At 42.1% G+C, this 23,575-nt stretch overlaps 1 protein-coding gene across 9 annotated transcripts in view; it reads right to left on the reverse strand.

The window, feature by feature from the left end:
* The window catches only part of sema3d (sema domain, immunoglobulin domain (Ig), short basic domain, secreted, (semaphorin) 3D), a 258,748-nt gene that overhangs the window by 102,468 nt on the left and 132,705 nt on the right, over positions 1–23,575 (reverse strand). For all 9 annotated transcript variants that reach the window (XM_072241690.1, XM_072241691.1, XM_072241695.1 and 6 more), the window contains 2 exons: positions 18,152–18,312; positions 2,482–2,544 (listed from right to left, as the gene is read on the reverse strand). In XM_072241690.1, the coding sequence (XP_072097791.1) occupies positions 2,482–2,544; positions 18,152–18,312 (224 nt within the window). The remainder of the gene's footprint in view (positions 1–2,481; positions 2,545–18,151; positions 18,313–23,575) is intronic.

Consider the following 23,575-nt stretch of genomic DNA (forward strand, 5'->3'; position numbering starts at 1 on the left):
CACCACAACAAGGTGACAATCCACAGAGAAGCCAAAGTTTAGTCCTTCATTAATCTTGTATCTCAAATTGCTTTGCCCTTTCCAATTCCTACATCGTGAAGTCAGAGCAGAGTGTAATGGAGGGAGATCACCACATTCTCACACACACGTTGTCCTGACTAGCTGAGTGGTGATTTTGAGAGTTCAGATTGGCTGCAAGGATCTTCTCCCTTGCTACAGGTATAGTGCCCACAGGACACCAGCGAGGAACTTGCAACGTATGACCACAGGAGCAAGGTGAAACCATTCAGCCTGTCAAGTCTGTTCTGTCTTCCAATGAGATCACACACTAAACGCAACCATCTGAATAGCTTCAAAAAACACCTCAACACCCTTAGTTTGAAAAGTTAATTGATGCCTGACTTCAAGCCATTGTGCAGTACCTCATTCTCAGGGCAGCATGGTAGTGTGGTGTTAACACAATGATATTACAGCTCGGGATGGCGGGGTGTCAGAGTTCAACTTCCGGCAATGTCTGTAAGGAGTTTGTACGTTCTCCCCACGACTACGTTGGTTTCCTCCGGGTGCTCCAGTTTCCTCCACAGCCCAAAGACCTACCAGTTAGTAGGTTAATTGGTCATCATAAATTGTCCTGTGATTAGGCTAGGGTCAAATATAGAAAGGGCCTGTTTCATGCTGTACCTCAATAAATTAAGTACATTGTGGGAGAGTTACACAATTTCAGCAACCTTGATCCTAACAACCTTTCTCTGATCTTAAAGTGACATCTGCTTGACAATTAGCTGAGAAAATCCTTTACTCACTCCCAAAGCACCCAAAAGTCCCATTGATGGTGCTGGGAATAATATTCAGGTTCCACCGTACATTCATAGAGTTATACAGCACAGAAACAGGCCCCTCTGCCCCGCTGCTCCATGCTGACTCACATGCTCATTGAAGCAAGTCCCTTTTGCCTGCATTTGATCCATACCCCTCTGAACCTTTCCCATTCATGAAACTTGGACAAGTACCTTTAAATGTTTTTAACGCACCTGCCTCTGGCAGCCCATTCTGTAATGTAGACCACACTCTGGGTGGAAAAGCTATCCCTCAGGTTTATATTAAATATTTTGCCTCTCATTGTAAACCTGTGCCCTCTGGTTCTTGATTCCCCCAATCCTGGAGGGGTTACAGAGACTGAGTGTATTCACCCTTTCTGTGCCCCAGACTGAGTGTAATCACCCTTTCTTTGCCCCCCTAGACTGTGTATTCACCCTTTCTGTGCCCCACAGACTGAGTGTATTCATCCTTTCTGTGCCCGCCTAGACTGAGTGTATTCACCCTTTCTGTGCCCCCCAGACTGAGTGTATTCATCCTTTCTGTGCCCACCTAGACTGAGTGTATTCATCCTTTCTGTGCCCGCCTAGACTGAGTGTGTTCACCCTTTCTGTGCCCCCCCAGACTGAGTGTATTCACCCTTTCTGTGCCCCCCAGACTGTATTCACCCTTTCTGTGCCCCCCAGACTGAGTGTATTCACCCTTTCTGTGCCCCCCAGACTGAGTGTATTCACCCTTTCTGTGCCCCCCAGACTGAGTGTATTCACCCTTTCTGTGCCCCCCAGACTGTGTATTCACCCTATCTGTGCCGCCCCCCAGACTGAGTGTATTCACCATATCTGTGCCCCCCCCAGACTGAGTGTATTCACCCTTTATGTGCCCCCCAGACTGAGTGTATTCACCCTTTCTTTGCCCCCCCAGACTGAGTGTGTTCACCCTTTCTGTGCCCCCCAGACTGTGTATTCACCCTATCTGTGCCGCCCCCCAGACTGAGTGTATTCACCATATCTGTGCCCCCCCCAGACTGAGTGTACTCACCCTTTCTGTGTCCACCTTGACTGAGTGTATTCACCCCTTCAGCACCCCCTGGACTGAGTGCATTCACCCTATCTGTGCTCCCCCCCCAGACTGAGTGTATTCACCCTTTCTGTGCCCCCTAGACAAGTGCATTCACCTTATCTGTGTCCCTCATGATTGGATACACCTCTGTATGTTTGCCCTCATTCTCCTGTTCTCCAATGTGCTCTCCAATGTCCCAATCTGCTCGTCCTTACCCCTTAACTAAGTCCAATGAGTCCTGGCAATTTCTTGTTTCTGGGTCATCTGTACACTCACATCTGGGCTCTCACTGTGTTAATGAAGTTACTAATGAACCATGAGTGGCTGTGTTCCCAGCAGAGAGATCTCTGTAGGGTATCACCAGTCACTTCCCCCAATCCACGGCACACTCATTATAGTGGCTGTGTTTTATCATCTAATCAAGTCAGTAATTGGCCTTCCATTTAATCTCAGCTCATGGTTTATTGTGCTGAATGCCTTCTCGAAATCCACGGGTCATTTGTACCGTTATCTTAAAACAGAATTTTACAAGTAATATTTAGGTAGACTGGATGTAAGAGTTCATTGCTTCTTCGATCTGTCTGGAGGCACAATCATGATACTTACAGAGGGATGCTTCCCCGTTAGCCTGCACATTTCCATTCTCTCCTTGCTTCCAGGCCAATGAATCTGAAAAACAGAAGTGTGAAGACAGCAGAGTGTAAATGTTTTGTTGTTAACCACTGAGAATTGAGTAATACTGAAATGCAATCACAAGTTGACCTTTCCTTACAGACTACTGGGTACATGCACCTCGCCCAACCAAGTTTCCAGGATCTATTGCAATTCGTTATTTATCTGTGGGTCAAGGGAATGCACTTGAAGTTTCATTGCCCTAAAACTTAACTTGCTGAGCCAGTTCAGAGTCACTGTGAATTAGGAGACACCTATAAAACTTGTGGGCGGTCCCCAGCCAATGCTTAGGTGTGTCATTTGTTAATGCAAATGATGTATTTCATTGTATGTTTCCATGCAATGAAACATACAATGATAAATAAAATCTAAATTTCTTATTCAATTTGAAGAATTTCTTATTGTCTATGCTATATCTGATTTTATTGTGATTAATAGTATTTTTATCTATTGCACTGTATTGCTTCTGCAAAACAACAAATTTCACAACACAAGAGAATCTGCAGGGGCTGGAAATCCGAGCAACACACACAAAATGCTGGAGGAACTCAGCAGGCCAGGCAGCATCTATGGAAAAAAAGTACTGTTGACATTTCAGGCCAAGACTTTTCAGCAGGACTGGAGAAATAAAGATGAGGAGTAGATTTAAAATTTCACAACCTGTGCCATAGATTTTCAACTTGATTCTGATTTTGAATCAGAATCAGAATCTGTAATCTATCTAGTAAATTCAGCAGGCTTCCTTTCCTAAAGGACATGAGTTCTGTTTGTTGCATATTAAATTGGAGGGTTTGTTCATTAGTCTGATAGCTCCACAGTTACCCAGAGCAAAAAGAGTGAATGACCATAATTTTAAGGTGATTGGTGGAAAGTATAGGCTGGATGACAGTGGCAGTTTTGTAGCTTACACAGAGAGTGGTGGATGCATGGAACACACCGCCAAGGGATGGTGATGGAGACAAATAAATCAGGAACGTTTAAGGAACTTTTAGGCAGGCATATGGAAGATTGAAAAATGGAGAGTTATGTGGGAGGGAAGGGTTAGATTGATCTTAGAGTAGGCCTATAGCCCTCACAATCCCTTTCACCCATATCCTTAATAAAGAATGGATAGGAGGGGTTTAAATATATAAATAAATAGTTTAAACAAATAGTTTGGATTGGCAGAAACATCTCCTCCACAACCTCCATCAGCACAGGAACACCGCAGGGATGTGTTCTTAGCCCCCTGCTCTACTCATTTTACACCTATGACCTTAAATACAGCTCCAACATCATATACGAGTTTGCTGATGACGCCACTGTTGTGGGCCGTATCAAAGGGGGTGATGGTTCAATGTACAGGAGGGAGACTGAAAACCTGGCTGAGTGATGTAATGAAAACAAGCTCTCACTCAATGTCAATAAGACCAAAGAGCTGATTGTAGACTTCAGGAGAGGGAAACCAGAGGTCCATGAGCCAGTAATTATCAGAGGATCAGAGGTGGAGAGAGGCAGTAACTGTAAATTCCTAAGGAACTGTCCTGAACCCATCACATAAAAATAATTGCAAAGAAAGCACGACAGCGCCTCTACTTCCTCAGGAGTACGTGGAGATTTAGCATGTCATCAAAAATCCTGACAAACTTCTATAGATGTGGGGTGGAAAGTGTGCTGACTGGCTGCATTATGGCCTGGTATGAGAACACCAATGCCATTGAGTGGAAAATCCTACAAAAGGTGATGGATTCGGCCCAGTACATCACGGGTAAAACCCTCCCAACCATTCAGCACATCTACATGAAGCATTGCCGTAGAAAAGCAGCATCCATCATCAGAGATTCTCACCACCCAGGCCATGCTCTTTTCTTCCTGCTGTCATCAGGTGGAAGTGCCTCAGGATTTGCACCACCAGGTTCAAGAACAATTACTACCCATCAACCATCAGGCTCTTGAACAAGAGGGGATAACTATAAAAGGACTCTTTTATCTTGTTGTTTCATGCTCGTTATTTATTGCTATTTATTTATATTTGCATTTGCACAGTTTGTTTACAGTTAACAGTTCCTGATGTTTACAAATTGTGCGGCACGTGGTCAAGGCATTCGACTAGCGATCTGAAGGTCGTGGGTTCGAGCCTCGGCCAAGGCAGCGTGCGTGTCCTTAAGCAAGGCACTTAACCACACAATGCTCCAGTCTACCCAGCTGAACATGGGTACTGGCAAAAATGTGGGGGTTAACCTCATGATAGACTGGCGTCCTATCCGGGGAGGGGAGTCTCGTACTCTCAGTTGCTTCACGCCACGGAAGCCGGCATAAGCACCGGCCTGATGGGCCACAAGGCTCGTGACAGACTTTAATCTTTAATTGGGCGGTGCAGGCTCATTGGGCAAGGGTCTGTTACTGCGCTGTGTCTCCAAATGAAATAAGCTTCTTTCTCCCTGCTATCAGATTTCTGAATGGTCCATGAATTCTTGAACAGAAAAGACTATCAGCAGAATTTGTCAGACATGAATGTATTGATGACATCTCAACTTCAAGGTGTACATTTTCTAAACATAAGGTCAGTAAAATTAGCTTCAAACTAAAGGAAGACCTGCAAGCGCACTGTTGAAATTGAAATTGACCCACACGGAATATTATTCTCAAATGTTGGTATTTACTATATCATCCAAGATTCAAGATTCAAGATTGTTTATTGCCATTTCCAGTACTCAAGCGTAAAGGAGAATGAAATAATTGTTACTCCGCATCCAATACGGCATAAAAACACAAGATAAAGAACACAATAACAATAAAGAAAACACAATAAGTATAAATACCCGAGATAGCTTATATACATAGATTGATTGTATGTCCGTAAATTAACGCTAGTCTCTACATAAGGTGACCGACAGGAAATAATAAAGCAGTGGTGGAGTTAGTGATCAGCTTTACCGCTTATTTGGGAAAAGTAACTGTTTTTGACTGCAGTGGTCCTGGTTTCGATGCAGCGCACCCTCCTTCCTGATGGGAGCGGGACCAACTGTCCGTGAGCAGGGTGTGTGGGATGGAACCCTTCATGATGTTGCTGCTCATGGCCAAAGCCCCCACAGCACAGAAAGCTGAACAGAAAACCCTATTGTGATCTACTTGCAGATAGTTTATAATTAACCACATTATTCCAAAACACTATTGCAAACAACATTTCAATTACATATAGTATGCATTGCCTCTTAATAACACACATCCTGTTGACAGAATAGATTTTTGTAAAAGAAATATTGGGCATGAGCCAAAGGAAAATTGATCTGAGACATGAAATCTTTCTCCTTTCAATATATTCAATGTTCTTTCAATTTAAAGGCTTGCTCCTTGAACACACGTTGCTGTTGCTTGTATTTAAACTTCCTTCACACTCATGTGAAGGACAAAGAAATATTGTGCTTCTGGAGGCTGATGCTGATTGCCCTTGGCACACAGTAGTTGGCATAATGTTGCAATCTAAATCAGCGGGATACTTTATTAAGGAGAACTGCAGGAAAATGAATGAGTTTATTGGGAGTGATAAAGTGTAAAAGGAAGCCTTTTACCAAGCTGCATCGGTGCTAAATTCAAACATGCTAAATTCTTTCACTTTCGAGGAAATATTGCATTTTCCTTTTCTTAGGCAGGAAGACCATCCAGATCTTACTTCTAAAATGGTTATAAAGTGAGGTTTATAGAACAGAAGGATATAGTAAAACAGCTTAAAGCAGCAATTTTTCTTAACTCTGTTTCTGTTCTTGTTCCCATGGAAATTTCAGGTGTGGCCTGGCCAGTGCTTTGTAAGTTACCATATTACATCTCAACTCTTAATTTCTCTGCTCTGACTTTCAGAATTCCTCTTTGTTATGTTTTGTACCTCCAAAATATAAAACTAATCAAAATAAAAACATAAGGAGACCGGGACAAGCATGTACTCTTTGTTTTTATGTTTAGCGAGGCACGCACTTATGATGTGGTGGCGTAATGACATATGCCATTCATGTACTTTTACATATAACCAGTAATGAATTATTTAAACAACAAAGAATGCTTAATCAAACAATATATTTACAATGTTACTCAAATATTACTGAAATATTAAATACATAGCATAGGAGAGTACAACATGGTACAGGCTCTTTGGCTCACGGTGTTGTGCTGACAATTTAAATTTCTCTAAGATCAATCTAACCATCCCTCCAACATAACTCTCCAACTTTCTATCCTTCATTTGACTAAGAGTTCCTTCAATGTCCGTAATGCATCAGATTCTACCACCACTCCCAGCAGTGCATTCATTGCACCCACAACTCTCTGTGTAGAAACCTACCTTTGACATCACCTCCACCCTATACTTTCCTCCAAACACCTCTCATTTTAGCCATTTCCACCCTGAGCAAAAGTCCCTACCTGTCCACTCTATTAATGCCTCTTGTCATCTTTTTCACCTCTATCAAGTCTCCCCTCATCCTCCTTCACTCCAAAAGGAAAAGCCAACCTACTCTTATAAACCATGCTCTCTAATCCAGGCAGCATCCCAGTAAATCTCCTTTGCATACTCTCTGAAACTTCTCCATCCTTCCTACAATGAGGTGGCCAGAACTGAACACAATATTCCATGTGTGGTCTACAACATTACCTCACAGCTCTTGAACACAATTCCTTGAGTGATGAAGGCCAACACGCCATAGGCCATCTTGATATATGGAATGACTGTAAGACCATATGTTGTATGGTATTATAGAATGTATAAGCTGCACATAGACAGAGCCTGGAGCTGGGATTGAAACCGAGTCTCTGGAGAAGTGAGACCTTAAGACCATATGGCAAAGGAGCAGAAACAGACCATTCAGCCCATCGAATCGAATCTGCTCTGCCATTCAATCATGGCTGATTTATTTTCCCTCTCAACCCCAGTCTCCTGATTTTCCCTATAACTTTTGATGCCCTTAGTAATCAAGAACCTATCAACCTCTGCTTTAATTAAATCCAATGACTTAGCCTCCACAGCCATCTGTAGCAAAGAATTTCACAGATTCACCACACTCTGGCTAAAGAAATTCCTCCTTATATCTGTTCTAAGCAATATCCTTCTATTCTAAGACTGTACCCTCTGGTCCTAGGCTCCTGAAATATCTTCTCCACACTTCTCTATATAGGCCTTTCAATATTTGATAGGTTTCAATTAGATCTCCCCTCATTCTTCTAAACTCCAGCGAGTACAATCCCAGAGTCATCAAACACTCCTCATACATTAACCTTTTATTCCTGAGATCATTTTCATGAACTTACCTGGACCCTCTCCAATTCCAGCATATCTTTTCTTAGATAGGGACCTAAAATTGCTCATAATACTCAAACCCCACCCTCCAAACCCCCGTCTGACTGATGCCTTATAAAGCCTTTATATTCTAGTCCTCTGCTCCATGTGTTACCCTGGTACTTCTATTTACATAAAACAAACTTGGAAGAGATGAGAAAGGAACCAACTATTGGACCTAACAGGGAAACAACTGGAAATATTTAATGTAGAGCTTGGTACAGTAACGATGGCTAGCACACACCTCAGAGGCAAAGGCACTGGGTATAAACAAACCAAACAGTCAGCAGGGGATGAGAGACTGCACTAAACTGATAGAGATTTCACACAAGGCAAGGGAAAGTGGAAAGGGAACTGATCAGGAAAAACTATGTAAAGCTGAAAAAGGAGAGAACACACTTAAATTAAAATGGAAAAGGAAAATCATGCAAGGACTGACGTATCAGTACTAAGACAAAGGTAACATAGCCATGAATCCATTGAAGGAGACCAGAAGTGTGTAGGACTGGTATTAAAATTGTACTTGTGTCTACAGGAAGCAGAGATCAGAACATCAGGCAGAAAGAAACCAACAGTAGGTTTAAAGTGCACAACCCAAAGGTGAGTATTTTCTGACCAGGGTCCACCACGTAAGTACCATTACAAAGAAGACAAGGCAGTGCCTCTATTTTCTAAGAAGTTTGTGCAAATTCCCCGTGTCATTGACTTTGACAAAAATTCAGGCTCCATCAGGCTCCTGTACTGTTGTGGATAACTTCACTCTCCTCAGCTCTGAACTGACTCAACATATCAGGCTCCTAAACCAGAGTGGATAACTTCACTCTCCTCAACTCTAAACTGATTCCACAACCTACAGACTCACTTTGAAGGATTCTACAACTCATGTTCACAGTATTATTTATTTATATTTATTGTTTGTATTTTTTATATTTGCACAGTTTATCTTCTTTTGCACATTGGTTGTCGTTCTTTGTAGTTTCACTTTGATTCTATTGTATTTATTTGTTCTACTGTGAATGCCTGCAAGAAAATGAATGTCAAGGTAGTATGTAATGACATATACATACCTTGATAATAAATTTACCTCGAACTTTGAAGCTAGGTTCTGTACTTTACCAGTGGATAAAGAAGGAAGAACCGGTCCTGGTTGTATTATGAACCCCTGCTCCTTCTCCTGAAATTTGATTCCGCAAAGACAACAGAACTGAATGCTGTAAGTGGCGTTCCCTGCACCAAATAAACCTTGATCATCAGAAGTCCTTGTTCTGCCTTTAAGATGACCCAGTATGATCATCTGTTTGAAATTCAAACTCACAATTATTAATGAGAACTCTGAGGCTGAAAATCAGTGAGGCTGGGAGTGGTCTGTGGCAACAGTGGGAAAGAATGGTTTGCTTTCATGCAGCACCTCATTGTTGAGACAGTTCACATCATTATTCTCTTCCGGCTACACCGGTTCTCTCCAATGTAAATACAGATCTTCTCCAATGTAAATAAAGGTCTTAAATATTAATTTAAGACCTCGCCCATCTCCTGTGGTTCCAGAGAGAGAACATACTGATCTCTAGTGGGATCTATTCTCTCCCTACATTTCTCTTCTGAGCTCAATATATTTGTACATGCTTTTAAGATTCTCCTTTATCTGCCAAAACTGTGCATCACAGGAATAGCTCACCTCACCATCAGCAGTACCGGGTGCCATGACGGCATAGAAGTTTGAGCAACACTATTACGGCTTGGGGGCCTCAGAGTCCAGAGTTCAATTCCAGTGTTCTCTGTAAGGAGTTTCTCTACGTCTTCCCTGTGGAAAGCCTGGGCTTTCTCCTCATCCTCCGGTTCCCCACAGTACAAAGACATACCATGCAGCTTAATTGGTCATCGCACATTATCTTGTGATTATGTCAGGGTTAAATGTGGGTTGTCAGGGATTGCTGTGGGCAGCACAGCATGAAGAGTAGGAAGGGCCGAATCAGCACTGCGTCTCTAAATAAATAATTAAATGAGTATCGGAAAAAATTGTCTCAGGAAGGTAACATCCATCATGCGGGTCACGCCATCTTCTTGCAGCTACTATCAGGCAGGAAGGAAGTCTCATACTATCAGGTTCAAGAACATCTACTTCCCTTTTTAGTTGAACCAACCAGCAAAACCCCAATCACGACCTCATTAGAGCAACACTGTAACCTCATAGATCATGTTGCACTAAGTTGGCTGTTCTTTTGTTCTAGTTGTGTTAATTTTTTTTGTGTTTAATTTATGTTATTTTTCTTGTGAATTCTGTTTTTCTGGTGCTATGGGCCTTTGTGGGAAAGTTTGGGAGGTTCTGTTGGAGTAGCCAGTATGTTCAGTAGCTGGAAATATGGACAGCCACGATGTGCTGGTGGTGGAGAGGGTGAACATTGGGGGTGGTGATGAGAGATTGGTTTGCTCCAAGTGGTACCAATATTCCTGAGCGTTATTGGAAATGCGGGATGGCAGGGTGGAGATATGCCTCTGCAAAAGGGTGTGAAAGGAGGTCTCGCCACAAGCCCGTGGGTCAAAGTGTAGCTCCTACGTAGCACCTCACCCGCGCGTCCCCCCCCCACCCCCGGTCAGGGTCACATGAAGACACAGGAGCTGGTGATGGATGATCATATGAGCACCTGGTGCATATCACAAGTCCAGGTTATGCAACCACTGATGCCAGGAAATCTCTGAAGAATATTGATAACCCATCTTGCAAAGACACTGCCCAGGAGAAGGCAATGGCAAACCACTTCTGTAGGAAAATTTGCCAGGAACAATCATGGTCAAGGAAAGACCATGATTGCCCACGTCATACAACACAGTACATAACAAATGAATGATTGGAACCATACAGGCCAATGGGGAGTGTCCCCTCATACCCTGAGCTGTGCCCTGTGGATGATGGAATGACGTTGAGGTGTCAGAAATTGTGACATTGACTCCACAATACAGTTCCTCTGACCTGTTCTGGGAGTGTGGTTTTGTATGACTGACCCGGTGAGGTTTTTGCTCATTGACAAATGCCAGGGTATTAAAGCAGGGAGACTCGGTGATGTTACACTATCGCCTGGAGTCACTTTTAACTTGGTGAGATCCTCAGAATGTCTGAATGACCAGGGAACATGCTTCGACAAAGGCTAAAGGTGAAAAGTTGCCTGATCCCTTTTGTGCTGTGATATTAGGGTTTCTACCTTCCACAGCTATCTATTTAGTCAAAGTCAAAGTAAATTTATTATCTAAATACTTATTTGTCACCATGCACTACCTTGAGATTAAGTTTTTATGGACATTTACAGGAAAATAAAGAAATACAATAGAATTAATGAAAAACTCTACATAAAAAAATACTGACAAACAACCAACATGCAAAAGAAGACAATTTTTGCAAATAAAATATATGATACTGAGAACGTGAGTTGTAAAGTCCTTGAAAGTGAGTCTTCAGTGTTGAGCTGAGTGAGGTTATCCACGATGGTCAGGAGTCTGATGGTTATCTCCCTTCTGACAGTGGAGAATTCCCCTGATCTGTTGAGGATCAGGCAAATGTTCTCTAAACAGAAGCAGTGCAGGAGGAAGCAGATTTGATCTTCAGTCCCCGTAGAGTTGGATCAACTCAGTCAGAGGACCAGTTAAGTGTCACGATTGCCTCACTTCCCAGAGATTAGTGAATGAAGGAAATAAACTAACAAACCATTTCCATCATTTGCTCTCATTGGAAGAAGTGCATGTTTACATTGGCTAAAATATGAACTGAACTGTTTGGTTAGTTGGGAGAGGTACCAGTGGGCTCCTGGCATCCACAGAATTGCAGCCAAAACAAATCTCTCTTCGCCAATAGTTGTACCTGGAATTTACTGCAGAGAGGCCACCATACACTAACATTGTGTCCAGAATCACCAGGGATCGCTGTGACACAGACAACAAAATTCAGAAATAACCTCAGAAATGGACGTTGCACGAGGGACCTGGAGCAAGACCAGTGTGAGCCAATTTTTCCAAAAGGCAGAATAAGACCGGTCACCCAGTCATTTGGAGTGGCTTTGGTTTTAGATCAAATTGGGCAGCGAGGAGAGTTAATATGAAACCGTAGCCCCAAGCCAGGTTAGATTAATTCAACAGGGTCTCTCCCAGCAGGTCAGGAAGCTGTTGTACGAAGAGAATGGTCTGAAATGCCATCTGTTTCTCTCTCCACTGAGGTTAACTGTTCCCAATCAGAATCGGGTTTAATATCGCTGGCATATGTCATGAAATATGCGTTGTGTGGCAGCAACAGCAATACATAATAAAAAACTAAATTATAAGAAGAAGTATATACTATATATACACATACTTACAGTGGCTATAAAAAGTATTCACCCCCCTCGGGAGTTTTTCATGTTTTATTGTTTTACAACAGTGAATCACAGTGGATTTAACTTGTCTTTTTCTGACACTGATCAACAGAAAGACTCTTTCGTGTCAAAGTGAAAACAGATGTCCCCAAAGTGATCTAAATCAGTTACAAATATAAAACACAAAATAAATTAACGTGGTGCAAAAAGAGCACAAAGAAATACTGAGGTAGTGTATCCGGGTTCATTGTCCATTGAGAAATCTGACGGCATAGGGAAGAAGCTATTCCTGAAATGTTGAGTGTGTGTCGTCACTGTCAGATATGGGGTGCACCAGCTACAGGAAACATCCACTCTCTTCACTGTCAAATGTGGGGTGTCCAGCTACAAAATGTTCTGCATTTACTTGCCCAGCCTACTTCAATAGAACCTCCCAAGTACATGAATTCTTGGACACATGACCGCCCAAACACCTAACCTGTCAAACGCATGCCCTGTCAAACATTGATCTCCCAAATGTGTGGCCTTCCAAACGGATGACCTCCAAAACGAATGATCTCCAAAACATGTGATTTCCAAGATACATGACCTCCAAAATACAAGACTTCCCAAATGTGGGACCTCATAACCAATGTCAGTAATGTGCCTTCACAGTAAAACAGCCTGCATCCAACTCCTGGCTTTCACAAACCCAATGAAGGACTGGGTTACTGACACTCCACAAGTCTTAGTGATACCCGATAGATCAGGAGTTCAATACTCAGTCCAGCAGGTGATCTATGAAGCGAAGAGTAAAGGGAGCACTCAGTGTGTTCCGTAGCATCATATTAATTCGTGCCTCTGGGGGGAGACTATTCTTCTCATCAATCTTTGTTCTGCCCCATTTTTGTAATCAGAAGCATTTGAACCTAATGGCATTTTAATAACACCCACTATCCTGATATATTGATTGTTTACCCGATTCTCATCTGATACATTTCACTCAGGGATACACTACAAAGATGAGGTAACAACTCGAACATGAGAAAAGCAGGAGTTTAATAAATCATTCAGCCTTCGAGCCTGGAACTACTAATTAACCAGTTATCAGTTGATCTATGTCCACTGCTCTCAATGTGAAGTAAGACAAACAAAGAATTCAGATTCCCTAATTCTGTGTGACATTTTCTAAGCACTACCTGTAAAATGTAATCTTCTGAAACAGTTTCTCAGTGGAATGAGAGCTGTTAGCAATTTTTGTCTGACGTGATCCTCATAAATGTACAGTTTGTATACACACTGTCAGTGAAAGCACACCACGTTGTGACAAACCAGGCCTGGATTTTTAAAAAAATTAACTTTACATTGAGTTACTTGCTAAATACTTCATGAAACCTTTGGCAACTTCTATACTTTTTAATCTAAACAATGTCAAAGATTTATTAATCAAAATCATTGGCCCTCAACAAATAAATCGTGATTCTCAATTTTGCAATGACAAATGACAGTGAAACTATTGGTGTTCACCAAGATTACCTCGAAGAACTACCTTCTTCTATGGTGTACATTACTGAAAATCCCATTGAAATTATATTGCTTTTTTGAGGTCACTAAATTAATGAGACATCCTGAAAATTACTTCTTACATAGTTCAGCCTGGACTAGATGGGCCAAAGGGTCTATTTCTGTTCTGTTGTGCTATTTGTGAAGTCTAATTCCCTTAATGTCAGTTGCAAATTTCCATGAATAAAAAATATGGAAAATAATGTTGTAGAATTTTTTGTGATGTTTCAGCATTACCCTTAACCTCAAATCTGTACCCCAATCTTGATTTCACTCTTGGTAAAATGTTTAGAAGTTCATTAAAGAACAAAGGACATAGAACATAGAATATTACAGCACTACGTTGGCCTACGATGTTGTGTCAGTACTTTAATCTACTCTAAAATCAATCTAACCCTTCCCTCCTACATGGTTCTGCATTTTTCTATCATCCATGTGCCTATCTAAGAGTTAAAGTGAGAGCTTTTTACTTCCTGTTTCGATACCTTTAAGAACTCTTATTTTTTTGATTGGGTGTCAGGCTGCCTGGTAGTGTCACTTTTTTTGGAAAAATCATCAGAGGAGACAGGGAAGCCCACTCCTCCAAGATGGTCAGATGCTGGTTTGCAGCTTGAGGTCAAAGAGAATGTTACCCTAAACCACAGTCCACAAAGTATGAAATTTTTCCGATTCTTATATTTACTTCATGGAATATAATTTCTTCCAGGACTACCTTCAATACTTCATTTGAAGTTCTACACTTGTATAAATGCGTAAAAAGGTCAAATTCTTCCAGCAATCGAGAAGCAGGCAGCAGTTAGAAAATAATATCTGACTGTAATTGATACAAACTACATCGAAAGACAGGGCAGATGAGGTTGTCACAAATTCTATGCCTTCTGTCTCTAGATGGCTTATTCATGGGTCATATTTCCATCTTTCTTTCACTCTTCATGCAAACTCACATTATATTCTACAAACTTTGAAAAGAAATCTGAACGTGGCCAATGGTTTTGTTCTAGTTCTGGAAGAGAAACACCCCTTCACCCCATTGCATCCAATTATCAAACAAGAGGTCCTCATTGTTTTTGAAATGTCCCATTGCAACAGTGAACCTCATGATATATTTGAGCCTAACTTGGCAAATCTTTAAAAATTAAATTATAAAGGAATTGTTAAGCCTTAAATGTCAAGGTTGCTAGCTTATGAAATTAACCATAGTTTTCTGATTATTTGGCAGAGCAGTGGTTAACAGTTGCTCACTAATCAGCAGATTAATGAATTATTTACTTTAATTGGGTTCACAGGAATTGGAGATTACTCTCTGCATACCAGCCTTTGATATCCCCACTGGGTTTAAAACCCCTTCTGTCAGTTATCCTAAGACTCAAATGCGAAACCAGACAGAAATCTGTCTAATTGGAATCTTGGTTAAAATTCATTATGTATTTTATTTTTGTCCTGCAGGATGCATACCTGACCAGGAAGGGCAGTGTTCCAACCTACTCTTGAACTGAGTGACTCACTTGGTCAATCCAAAAGGGAATTAACAGAAAAGATTTATGAAGATGTTGCCAGGACGAGAGGAGCTGACTTCTAGACAAAGATTGAGCCGGCTTAGCCTTTATTTCTCGGAGTGTAGGAGACTGATGGGTGATCTTAAAGTGGAGCATAGGTAGGTTCAAAGTTCAAAGTTAGCTCTTGGAGAAGATAAATAACAGAGTTGTACTGAACATGCATATTTGACAATAAAATGAACCTTGAACCTTGAGTTAACTCATTACCAAAGTTACCATATACATATATGTCACCATATACACATTTTCATGGGCATTCATAGTAAATACAAAGAAAGTCAATAGAATTAATGAAAGAGTTCACAAACAAAACGGACAAACAACCAAAGACAACAAACTGCAAATACAAAAAGAAACAAAAACAAACAAAATAATAAACAAATAGGCAATAAATATCAAGAACATGAGATGAAGAGCTTTTAAAGTGAGTCCATAGGTTGTGGGAACAGTTCAGTGAAGTTGAGTGAAGCTATCCCCTTTGGTTCAAGATCCTGATGATTGAGGGGTAATAATGGTTCCTGAATCTGGAGGTACGAGTCCCGAGGCTCCTGTACCTTCTTCCTATGGCAGCAAGGAGAAGAGAGCCTAGCCTTGGTGGTGGGGTCGTTGATGATGAATGCTGATTTCCTGCAACAGAACTCCTTGTAGGTGTGCCCAGTGGCGGGGAGGGTTTTACCCACGATGGACTGGGCTGTAGGTCTTACCAAAGGTTGGGAAATCAAGAACTTAAGGTCACAGGAGAAATAATTAAGAGGAGCCAGAGGGGAAGGTATTTCACAAAGAGGGTTGTCAGGATATGGGATGAGCTACCAAAGAAAGAGGTTGGAGGAGATACATTAACAACATTTAAAAGACACCTGAACATGGATGGGAAAGGGTTAAATGGATATGAGACAAACACAGGCAAATGGGACCAGCTTAGATGGATGTTTTGGTTGGCATGTATCACTTGGGCAGAAGGGCCTTTCCCAGGCACTATGACACTATGACTGTAATAATCAGCCAGACTCCGCACAATTCACATTCACGTTGAATTGGTGCCTTCTTCCTTCTGGCAGCACTCAGCCATGAGGTCAGCGACTCCAACAATCGGACACCGGAACTGCACATTAGCTGGTCTGGGTAAGGATATTAGTGGAACAGAAGGAAGTGGGGGGGAATGGATAATTCTGTGATCATTGTTACTTCTTCAGGGCCTTTAATACCTGATATCTGGGAGCTATATGATTCACTAAAACATGGATACCCGTCAAGTTAGAACTGAACCAAAGTCATCATAAGAAAGATGTGGAAGCTTTAGAGGGAGCTTTCCCAGATTTAGCAGAATGATGCCTGGATTGGAGAGAAAGTCATATGAAGGTAGGATGAGTGAGTAGGTCTTTTTTCTTTGAAGTGAAGGAGGATGAGAGATGTATAAGGAAATAAAGGCATGGATAGAGTGGGCAGCCTGCACCATTTTCCCAGGGTGGAAATGGTTAATCTGACAAGGCACAATTTTAACGTGAAATGGAGGAAAGTGTAGGGGAAATGTTAGAAGTTGGTTTTTTGGAGGGTGCATGAAATGTATTGTCAGGGGTGGTAGTAGAGGCAAATACATCAGGGACATTTAAGAGACTTTTAGATAGGCACATGGATGATAGAAAAATGGAGGGCTGTGTGGGAGGGAAGGATGAGATGGATCTTAAAGTAGGTTAAGGGGTCAGCACAGCATCACAGGCCTGTACAGTGCTGTGATGGTCTCTGTTCTAAAATGTAGTGAAATTGTCCAAATCCATGATTAGGCCTGAGGAGTACCTTGACTAAACTTACCTTGACACAATAAAAATGGTTAAGCTTCGCGACTCTGTGACTTACTGTGGGAAAACTCCTTACCCAGATCCGCTGGCGATTTACCTCAGGGTTCTGCCCAATTTGGTGTAATTTATGATGTGGGACAAGGCTACAGAAGAGGCTCCTCTGAAAATATGCAGGGAGCTGGGTCTTCCTAGATGGCTGTGTCTTTACTTCCTGTCCCAAGGTTCCTAAACCCTGCTGAGGGTCAGCTATTGGCATTAGACACTCTCAGACGTGTCCCACTCCACTGAAACAAGTAGGAGGTACAACAGGATTGTACACTGTGCATACAAAGACAATAGGAACATAACAACACATTGTAAAAATGTCTGGAGGACATGAAGTTAAGGTAAAAAGAGAGGACACTTACAGGAAATGTGCAGGGTAAATTTTCTTTTTACAGAGTGGGTGCCTGGGTGTCAGGGTTGGTGGTGGTACTGGTGTTCAAACGACTGCTAGACCAGGCAGGGATGGATGGAGATGGATTACGTTGCAAGTAGAAGGGATTTAATTTAATTTGACATTATGCTCTGCACAAAGGGACTGCTCCTGTGCTCTTCTACGTTTTAGCAGAACACCTAGAAGCAATAACGCCAGAATCTCTCATGTGTTGCACTTCAGGTTTATGGGCAGTGTGTCTGCAAATTTCTTGTTCTCAAAACCTCCCTTCTTGCACTTCCAGAATTTCCCTGATACAGGAGAGACAGTGCACCCTTCCTCAGCCATACAGACGGAGCTAAGTAGGCAAGAAGAGCTTGAGGGGCCTATCTCCAATGTGTTCTGCTATTTCTAGCTGATACCCTCGCCTCAGCACTTCTCCCCGTCCTCATACCCCCTGCATGTTTACTATTGATCTGAATTTTAAATATAGTCAGCAACCTAGCACGTCCAGACTTAGGCCATCACAGCCCACTTTGATAAGTTCTGGGGCAAAGGGGGATGCCTTTAAGCACATTCCAAGAAAATTAAGAGCATTTGCCTTCAGTCCTGAATGTGACTAAAGCCAGAGATGACCAAAGATGTTCTCTCACCTTCCGTATGTTTTTGTTGAGGTTGTCCAAGTTGAGCAGGAAGATGTGATCCTTGGCTCCCAGGAGCAGTTTCCCTCTCTCCTCATCTATCAGAATAGTTTGAAAATCAAAGCCCTCGGCAGATCCCAGGAATGGAATGCAGCTGTTTGAGATCAACAGATCTGTGGGAGAGCAACAAAAGAATGTTTTTTAGATCTCTCATGTGCCTTTTCTACAAATACAGTCGCACCTCATGCTTATGGGCAGTGTGTCTGCAAAATTCTAGTTGTCAAAACCGCTTTTTTTTTTGCATTTCCTGATTTTCCCTGGTAGGAGAGATAGGGCACCCTTCCTTGGCCAAACAGATGGAGCTAAATTAATAAGGAGAGCTAGAGGGGTCTTCGTTGAGTTAGAGAGTATCTCCACTCTGATGTATCAAGTTGATATTGTGTCAACAGTTTGATCGGGGTACCATTTCACAGGCATCAAGTGGCCACATCACCCACATCAAAACTGGATCTGGTCTGGAGTCACCCATCTCCTTCTAGGAGGGCGAGACCTATGCATGATACCTTTAGGTCCTGGGAGATCTCTCCGCTGATTGGATGGAGGTTCTGGTCCAATCCTCATTGCATTCATCATCTATGTCAAGCTTCACGATGAGAGTAACAGGACCAACCGTGGGGGTTCGGAGGGTGATCCGAGCCCACACACAATTACTGACAGCTGACAGCATCAAAGTATTCAGAGCGCACCAGTGGTTCTATGTCATTAAGAATTTGAGGTTCGTTAAGTTACCAAAGACTCTTGCAAATTTCTAACAGATTGCTTTCTATTTGCACTATTTATTTATTTGGTTGTTTTGATTATATACTCACATTGTTATTGATAATAATTTTTAGATATTACACTCTACTGCTGCCCCAAAACAAATTTCACGTCATATGGCAGTGATAACAAACCTGATTCTAATTCTGATTCAGAGTTTTCCGCTTGCTCACTTGCTCTTTTGTCTGTGTGAGAGACCCCACCTTTAATGTATTTCAATGCTGATTGACAGATCTGAGGTTCAGGATGTCAGAGTGACAACCACAGACATCAGAAACTAAAGCAGGTATTTCAACATGCGTACCCTTCGGATTTAACATCATCTGCACCTTTCAAACGGCCCATTGTCTAGCATCTGACGTGGGGCTATCAGGTACTCAGATAAGGTTAACCAGCAAAGCGGCGAACACAATGCCCATTTCCTTCCAAATGATCGTGAGTATTAGATTTCCTGCAGTGTGCCTGAGGCTGTCAATCAGCACTGGTAACTGAGAGAGGAAAGCACAACGGACAGGGTAATGGGAAGTGAGGAATTGTACAGCAGGATTTCTCCTGAGTCATGCACAAGGTGCATTGGCTCATCCTGTTGACCAGTGAAACCCCAGAGTAATGGTCTTCCTGCTCTCACAACGGTTTACAGCTACAGACTTTCTGCCTCACCCAGCCGTCTCTGCTGTTTGGACCTTAGTAGGATCTCTATTCAGCAAACACCACACCATTTCTCTCAGATAGAACCAATGAATTTTATATTGCAGAGGAGTGACTGGAGGAAAGATCAGGGGAAGATAATAGAGGTAGTTTTTTTTACACAGAGAGTGGTGAGTGGCTGGAACACACTGCAGATACTGATATAATAGGGACTCATAAGAGACTCTTGGATGGGTACATGGATGTACGTTTGTAAGAAAAATAGAGGGTTGTGGTTTATGGAGAAGGGAAGGGTTAGATTAATCATGGTGTAGGTTAGAAGGTTGGCACAACATTGTAATCCAAGGAGCATGTAACTCTGCAAGACTAGTCTTTATTCTATAATGTATTGTTACTAATGGTGTACTTTCGAAAGATGATTATTTTGTGCGAAAGAAAAAGCACCCCACAAGCAGGAATAAAGTCACTAATTGGTATCGTCTGAGAGATAGACAACCAAGCCAACAGGCAGAACCTCCCTGTTCTTCTTCAAATCATTTCTTCAGGACCACGTCCAGCACGGTACAGAATAGACACACCTTACAGATGATTCAGCTAACAATCCATCCATTTTAGACCAGACACACCCACTGCTTTTGCACTTTAAGCATAGAAATCGCTGTCAGGGGTGGTGGTAGAGGCAGATACATTCGAGGCATTTAAGAGACTCTTAGAAGGGCACATGGATGATGGAAAAATGGAGGGCTATGCAAGAGGGTTAGATTGATCTTGGATTAGATTAAAAGGTTGTGGGCCGAAGGGCCTGTATTGTGCTGTAATGTTCTATGTTGCACATTCTGAACACAAGGCATCTTTGAGATGGCAGCTCTACTGCAGTATGGCACAGGAGATTTGACCTGATTAAGCGAGCAAGAGTCTGGAAATTGGATAATACCTTCTAACCCAGAGAGGGTGGGTGACGTCCAGTGCGCCATGGTCAACATTAATCACACACAGGTTGCGGGATTGGAGAATGTAGAAAAACCAAAAACGTGCATGAATGAAACCAAAAAATAAATCACAATAAAATTCTGCTGAGCATTGTGGGTAAACTATGGTGGCACCAGCATGTGCGGCAACTCTTGCAGGCTACCCCACCCACCCCCCCAGCACATCCCTAAATTGTGTCGGTTGCTAACACAGACGTCACATTTCACTATGTGTTTTAATGGACAAGATTAATAAAATGAATCTAAATCTGAACCTAACTGTGGCATGAAAATATTCACGTCGTGCATGCAAATGTTTGATGTTGAGTCTCTTATTTTCAAAGATAGTTTCGGTGGACAGGATTCGGAATGCAGCAATAAATGTGAGCAATCTGTGATTTTTAATCTGTTCAATCAACCTGAATCAAGCAAGTCAACGTTGTGTAAACCTCTGTCTGAAAGAACCTCTCCCATTGAAGCAAATAATAAATACTACCATTAGCTCATGATATATTATTGACAACCTACACTTTTGAATATGCTGTTAAGTATTAGCAAATTCTTCAGATAGAGTCCAGTCCTGACGAAGAGTCTCAGCCCAAAACATTGAGTGTTGGTTCCCCTCAGTGCATGCTACCTGACCTGCTGCGTCCCTCCAGCATTTCGCGCCTGTTACTCTGGATTTCCAACATCTGCAAGACCTCTTGTGTTTAGCAAATCATTCAGCAGTACAGTTCCACAAGAACTCTTGCGCTAATCACTTGTCAAACAGTACATTATAGGTAGTGAAACTTCATAATTTCTCAATTTCAGGAAATTTAGCACATATGCTTCAAGGCTTTGACATTTTGCAGCGATGTTATTTTACGGAATCTTTAATCTTCCTTTTGTAATCATTAACAGGTGCCCGGTTCCCTAGTACTTTGTTAGTACAGTTGGTACTCTGCAAACTGAGAAGAATTATATTCGAAAACAATGATAAAAAAACTATTTCTAGAGTTTCCTGTGCACAGACTGAAGCATTGAATTTTCTGTCTTAGAATTGTGTCAAACTAATCTGGAAAGAGTGCATTTATGGAAAGAGAGCAGTTTGATGTTAATTATGAATAGTATCGTCAAATTGTTCATTTACCTATGAAGAACGTACGCCCAGTGTCCACTTTATTTGTTACCTCCTGTACCTAATAAAGTAGCCACGGAGTTTAGGTTCCTGGTCTTCCGCTGCTGTAGCCCAAAGTACAACGTGCTGTGCATTTGAAGATGTTCTTCTGCACACCACTGTTGTAACCTGTGATTATTTGAGCTACTATCACCTTCCTGTCAGCTTGAACCAGTCTGGCCATTCTCCTCTGACCTCTCTCAGTAACTAGGCCTTTTTGCCCACAGAACTGCCACTCACTAGATGTTTTTTATTTTGTCCTTTGCACCACTCTCTGTAAACTTGAAAATCCCAGGAAATCAGCAGTTTCTGAGATACTCAAACCACCCTGTCTGGCACCAACAATCATTCCACCATCAAAGTGACTTAGATCACATTCCTTCCCAATTCTGATGTTTGGTCTGAACAATAACTGAACTTCTTGACTATGTCTGCATGCTGGTATGCACTGAGCTGCTGCCATGTGATTGGCTGATCAGATATTTGCATTAATAAGCAGGTTTACAGGTGTACCTAATAAAGTGGCCACTGGGTTGACACTGTCACCTATTTGTTGCAGGGTTGACATTGACTCACCTTTTTTTAAAAAAAAGGATTACCATCATTAAAATCATCTTGTCCTAAGCCCACAGTCACACCTGTCAAAACCAGCTGTCGATTAACATCCGGTCAATGAACCAATGCACGTTCTCAGTGCAGTGAGATCTTCAGATCCCTGTCACATCTATCACTTTCATGTCTCTTTCCAGAGACACGATCTTGGCTGCGGACATTCCACATTGACAGGCAGCATCACGTTCAAGCAATCTTCTCCTCACTCGAGTACAGATGTCTTTTAGAAAAATATGCGAAGCATTTAATGAGAAGGGATGGGAATGAAATTCCTGGCACTGAAAGATCTGGTGACTCAGATTCCTGGCTCTGCACCCGGTGGTGTTCGCATTTCTAACCAGTAGCACAGATGAATAAACACTTGCAGAACCAGGTGAACTTTCCAACTGTTGTGATGCAAACCTCATCTATTTATTTATCGACTCAGAATAGAGGGACATCCCCTTAGAACGGAGATGAGGAGGAATTTTTTTAGCTAGAGGGTGGTGAATCCGTGGAATTCATTGCCACGGATGGCTGAGGAGGCCAAAGCATTGAGTACATTTAAAGCTGAGATTGTTAAGTTCTTGATTAGTAAGAGTGTCAAAAGGCAGGAGAATGGGGTTAACAGATCAGCCATGATGGAATGGCGGGGAAGTCTCAATGATCCAAATGGCCTAATTCTGCTCCTGTGTCTTATGGCCTTTATTTACATGTGTTCAGCACATAGATGTCATTAACAGAATAACTGGTGAAGCCCCGATGTGAACATGGTGTGAGATCACAGGACTGTCAACTTGCATCAGAATACTGCAGGGAGAATCACTGGGGTCTTCCCCCCGCCCCCCCCCCCCATTTGTGACATTTACTGGGAACAAATGGTCCGAAGCATTGTTGAGGATCCTTACCACCCATCCCACAATCTCTTCGACCCACTACCATCAGGAAGGAGGTACAGGAGCATCAGGATTAGGACTGCCAGACTGGGTAACAGCTTCTACCCTTAGGATCTCAGACTAATGAATACCCTGCCACCACGGAGGTCTCGTCACTAGAAGAACGAGCTGTTTACTGCTTACAGTTCACTGTCTACCTGTGCTGCGAACTACATGCATTTTGAATTATAGTTTATTAACTCATTTGAGGTAATATTTTCTTTTACATGCTGTGTGTGATATATGTTTTGCGGGTGCACCATGGTCTGGAGGAATGATGTTTCATTTGGTTGTATATACGTACAGTCAGATGACA

The sequence above is a fragment of the Mobula birostris genome, chromosome 23 (genome assembly GCF_030028105.1).
Source record: "Mobula birostris isolate sMobBir1 chromosome 23, sMobBir1.hap1, whole genome shotgun sequence".
Taxonomy (NCBI): domain Eukaryota; kingdom Metazoa; phylum Chordata; class Chondrichthyes; order Myliobatiformes; family Myliobatidae; genus Mobula; species Mobula birostris.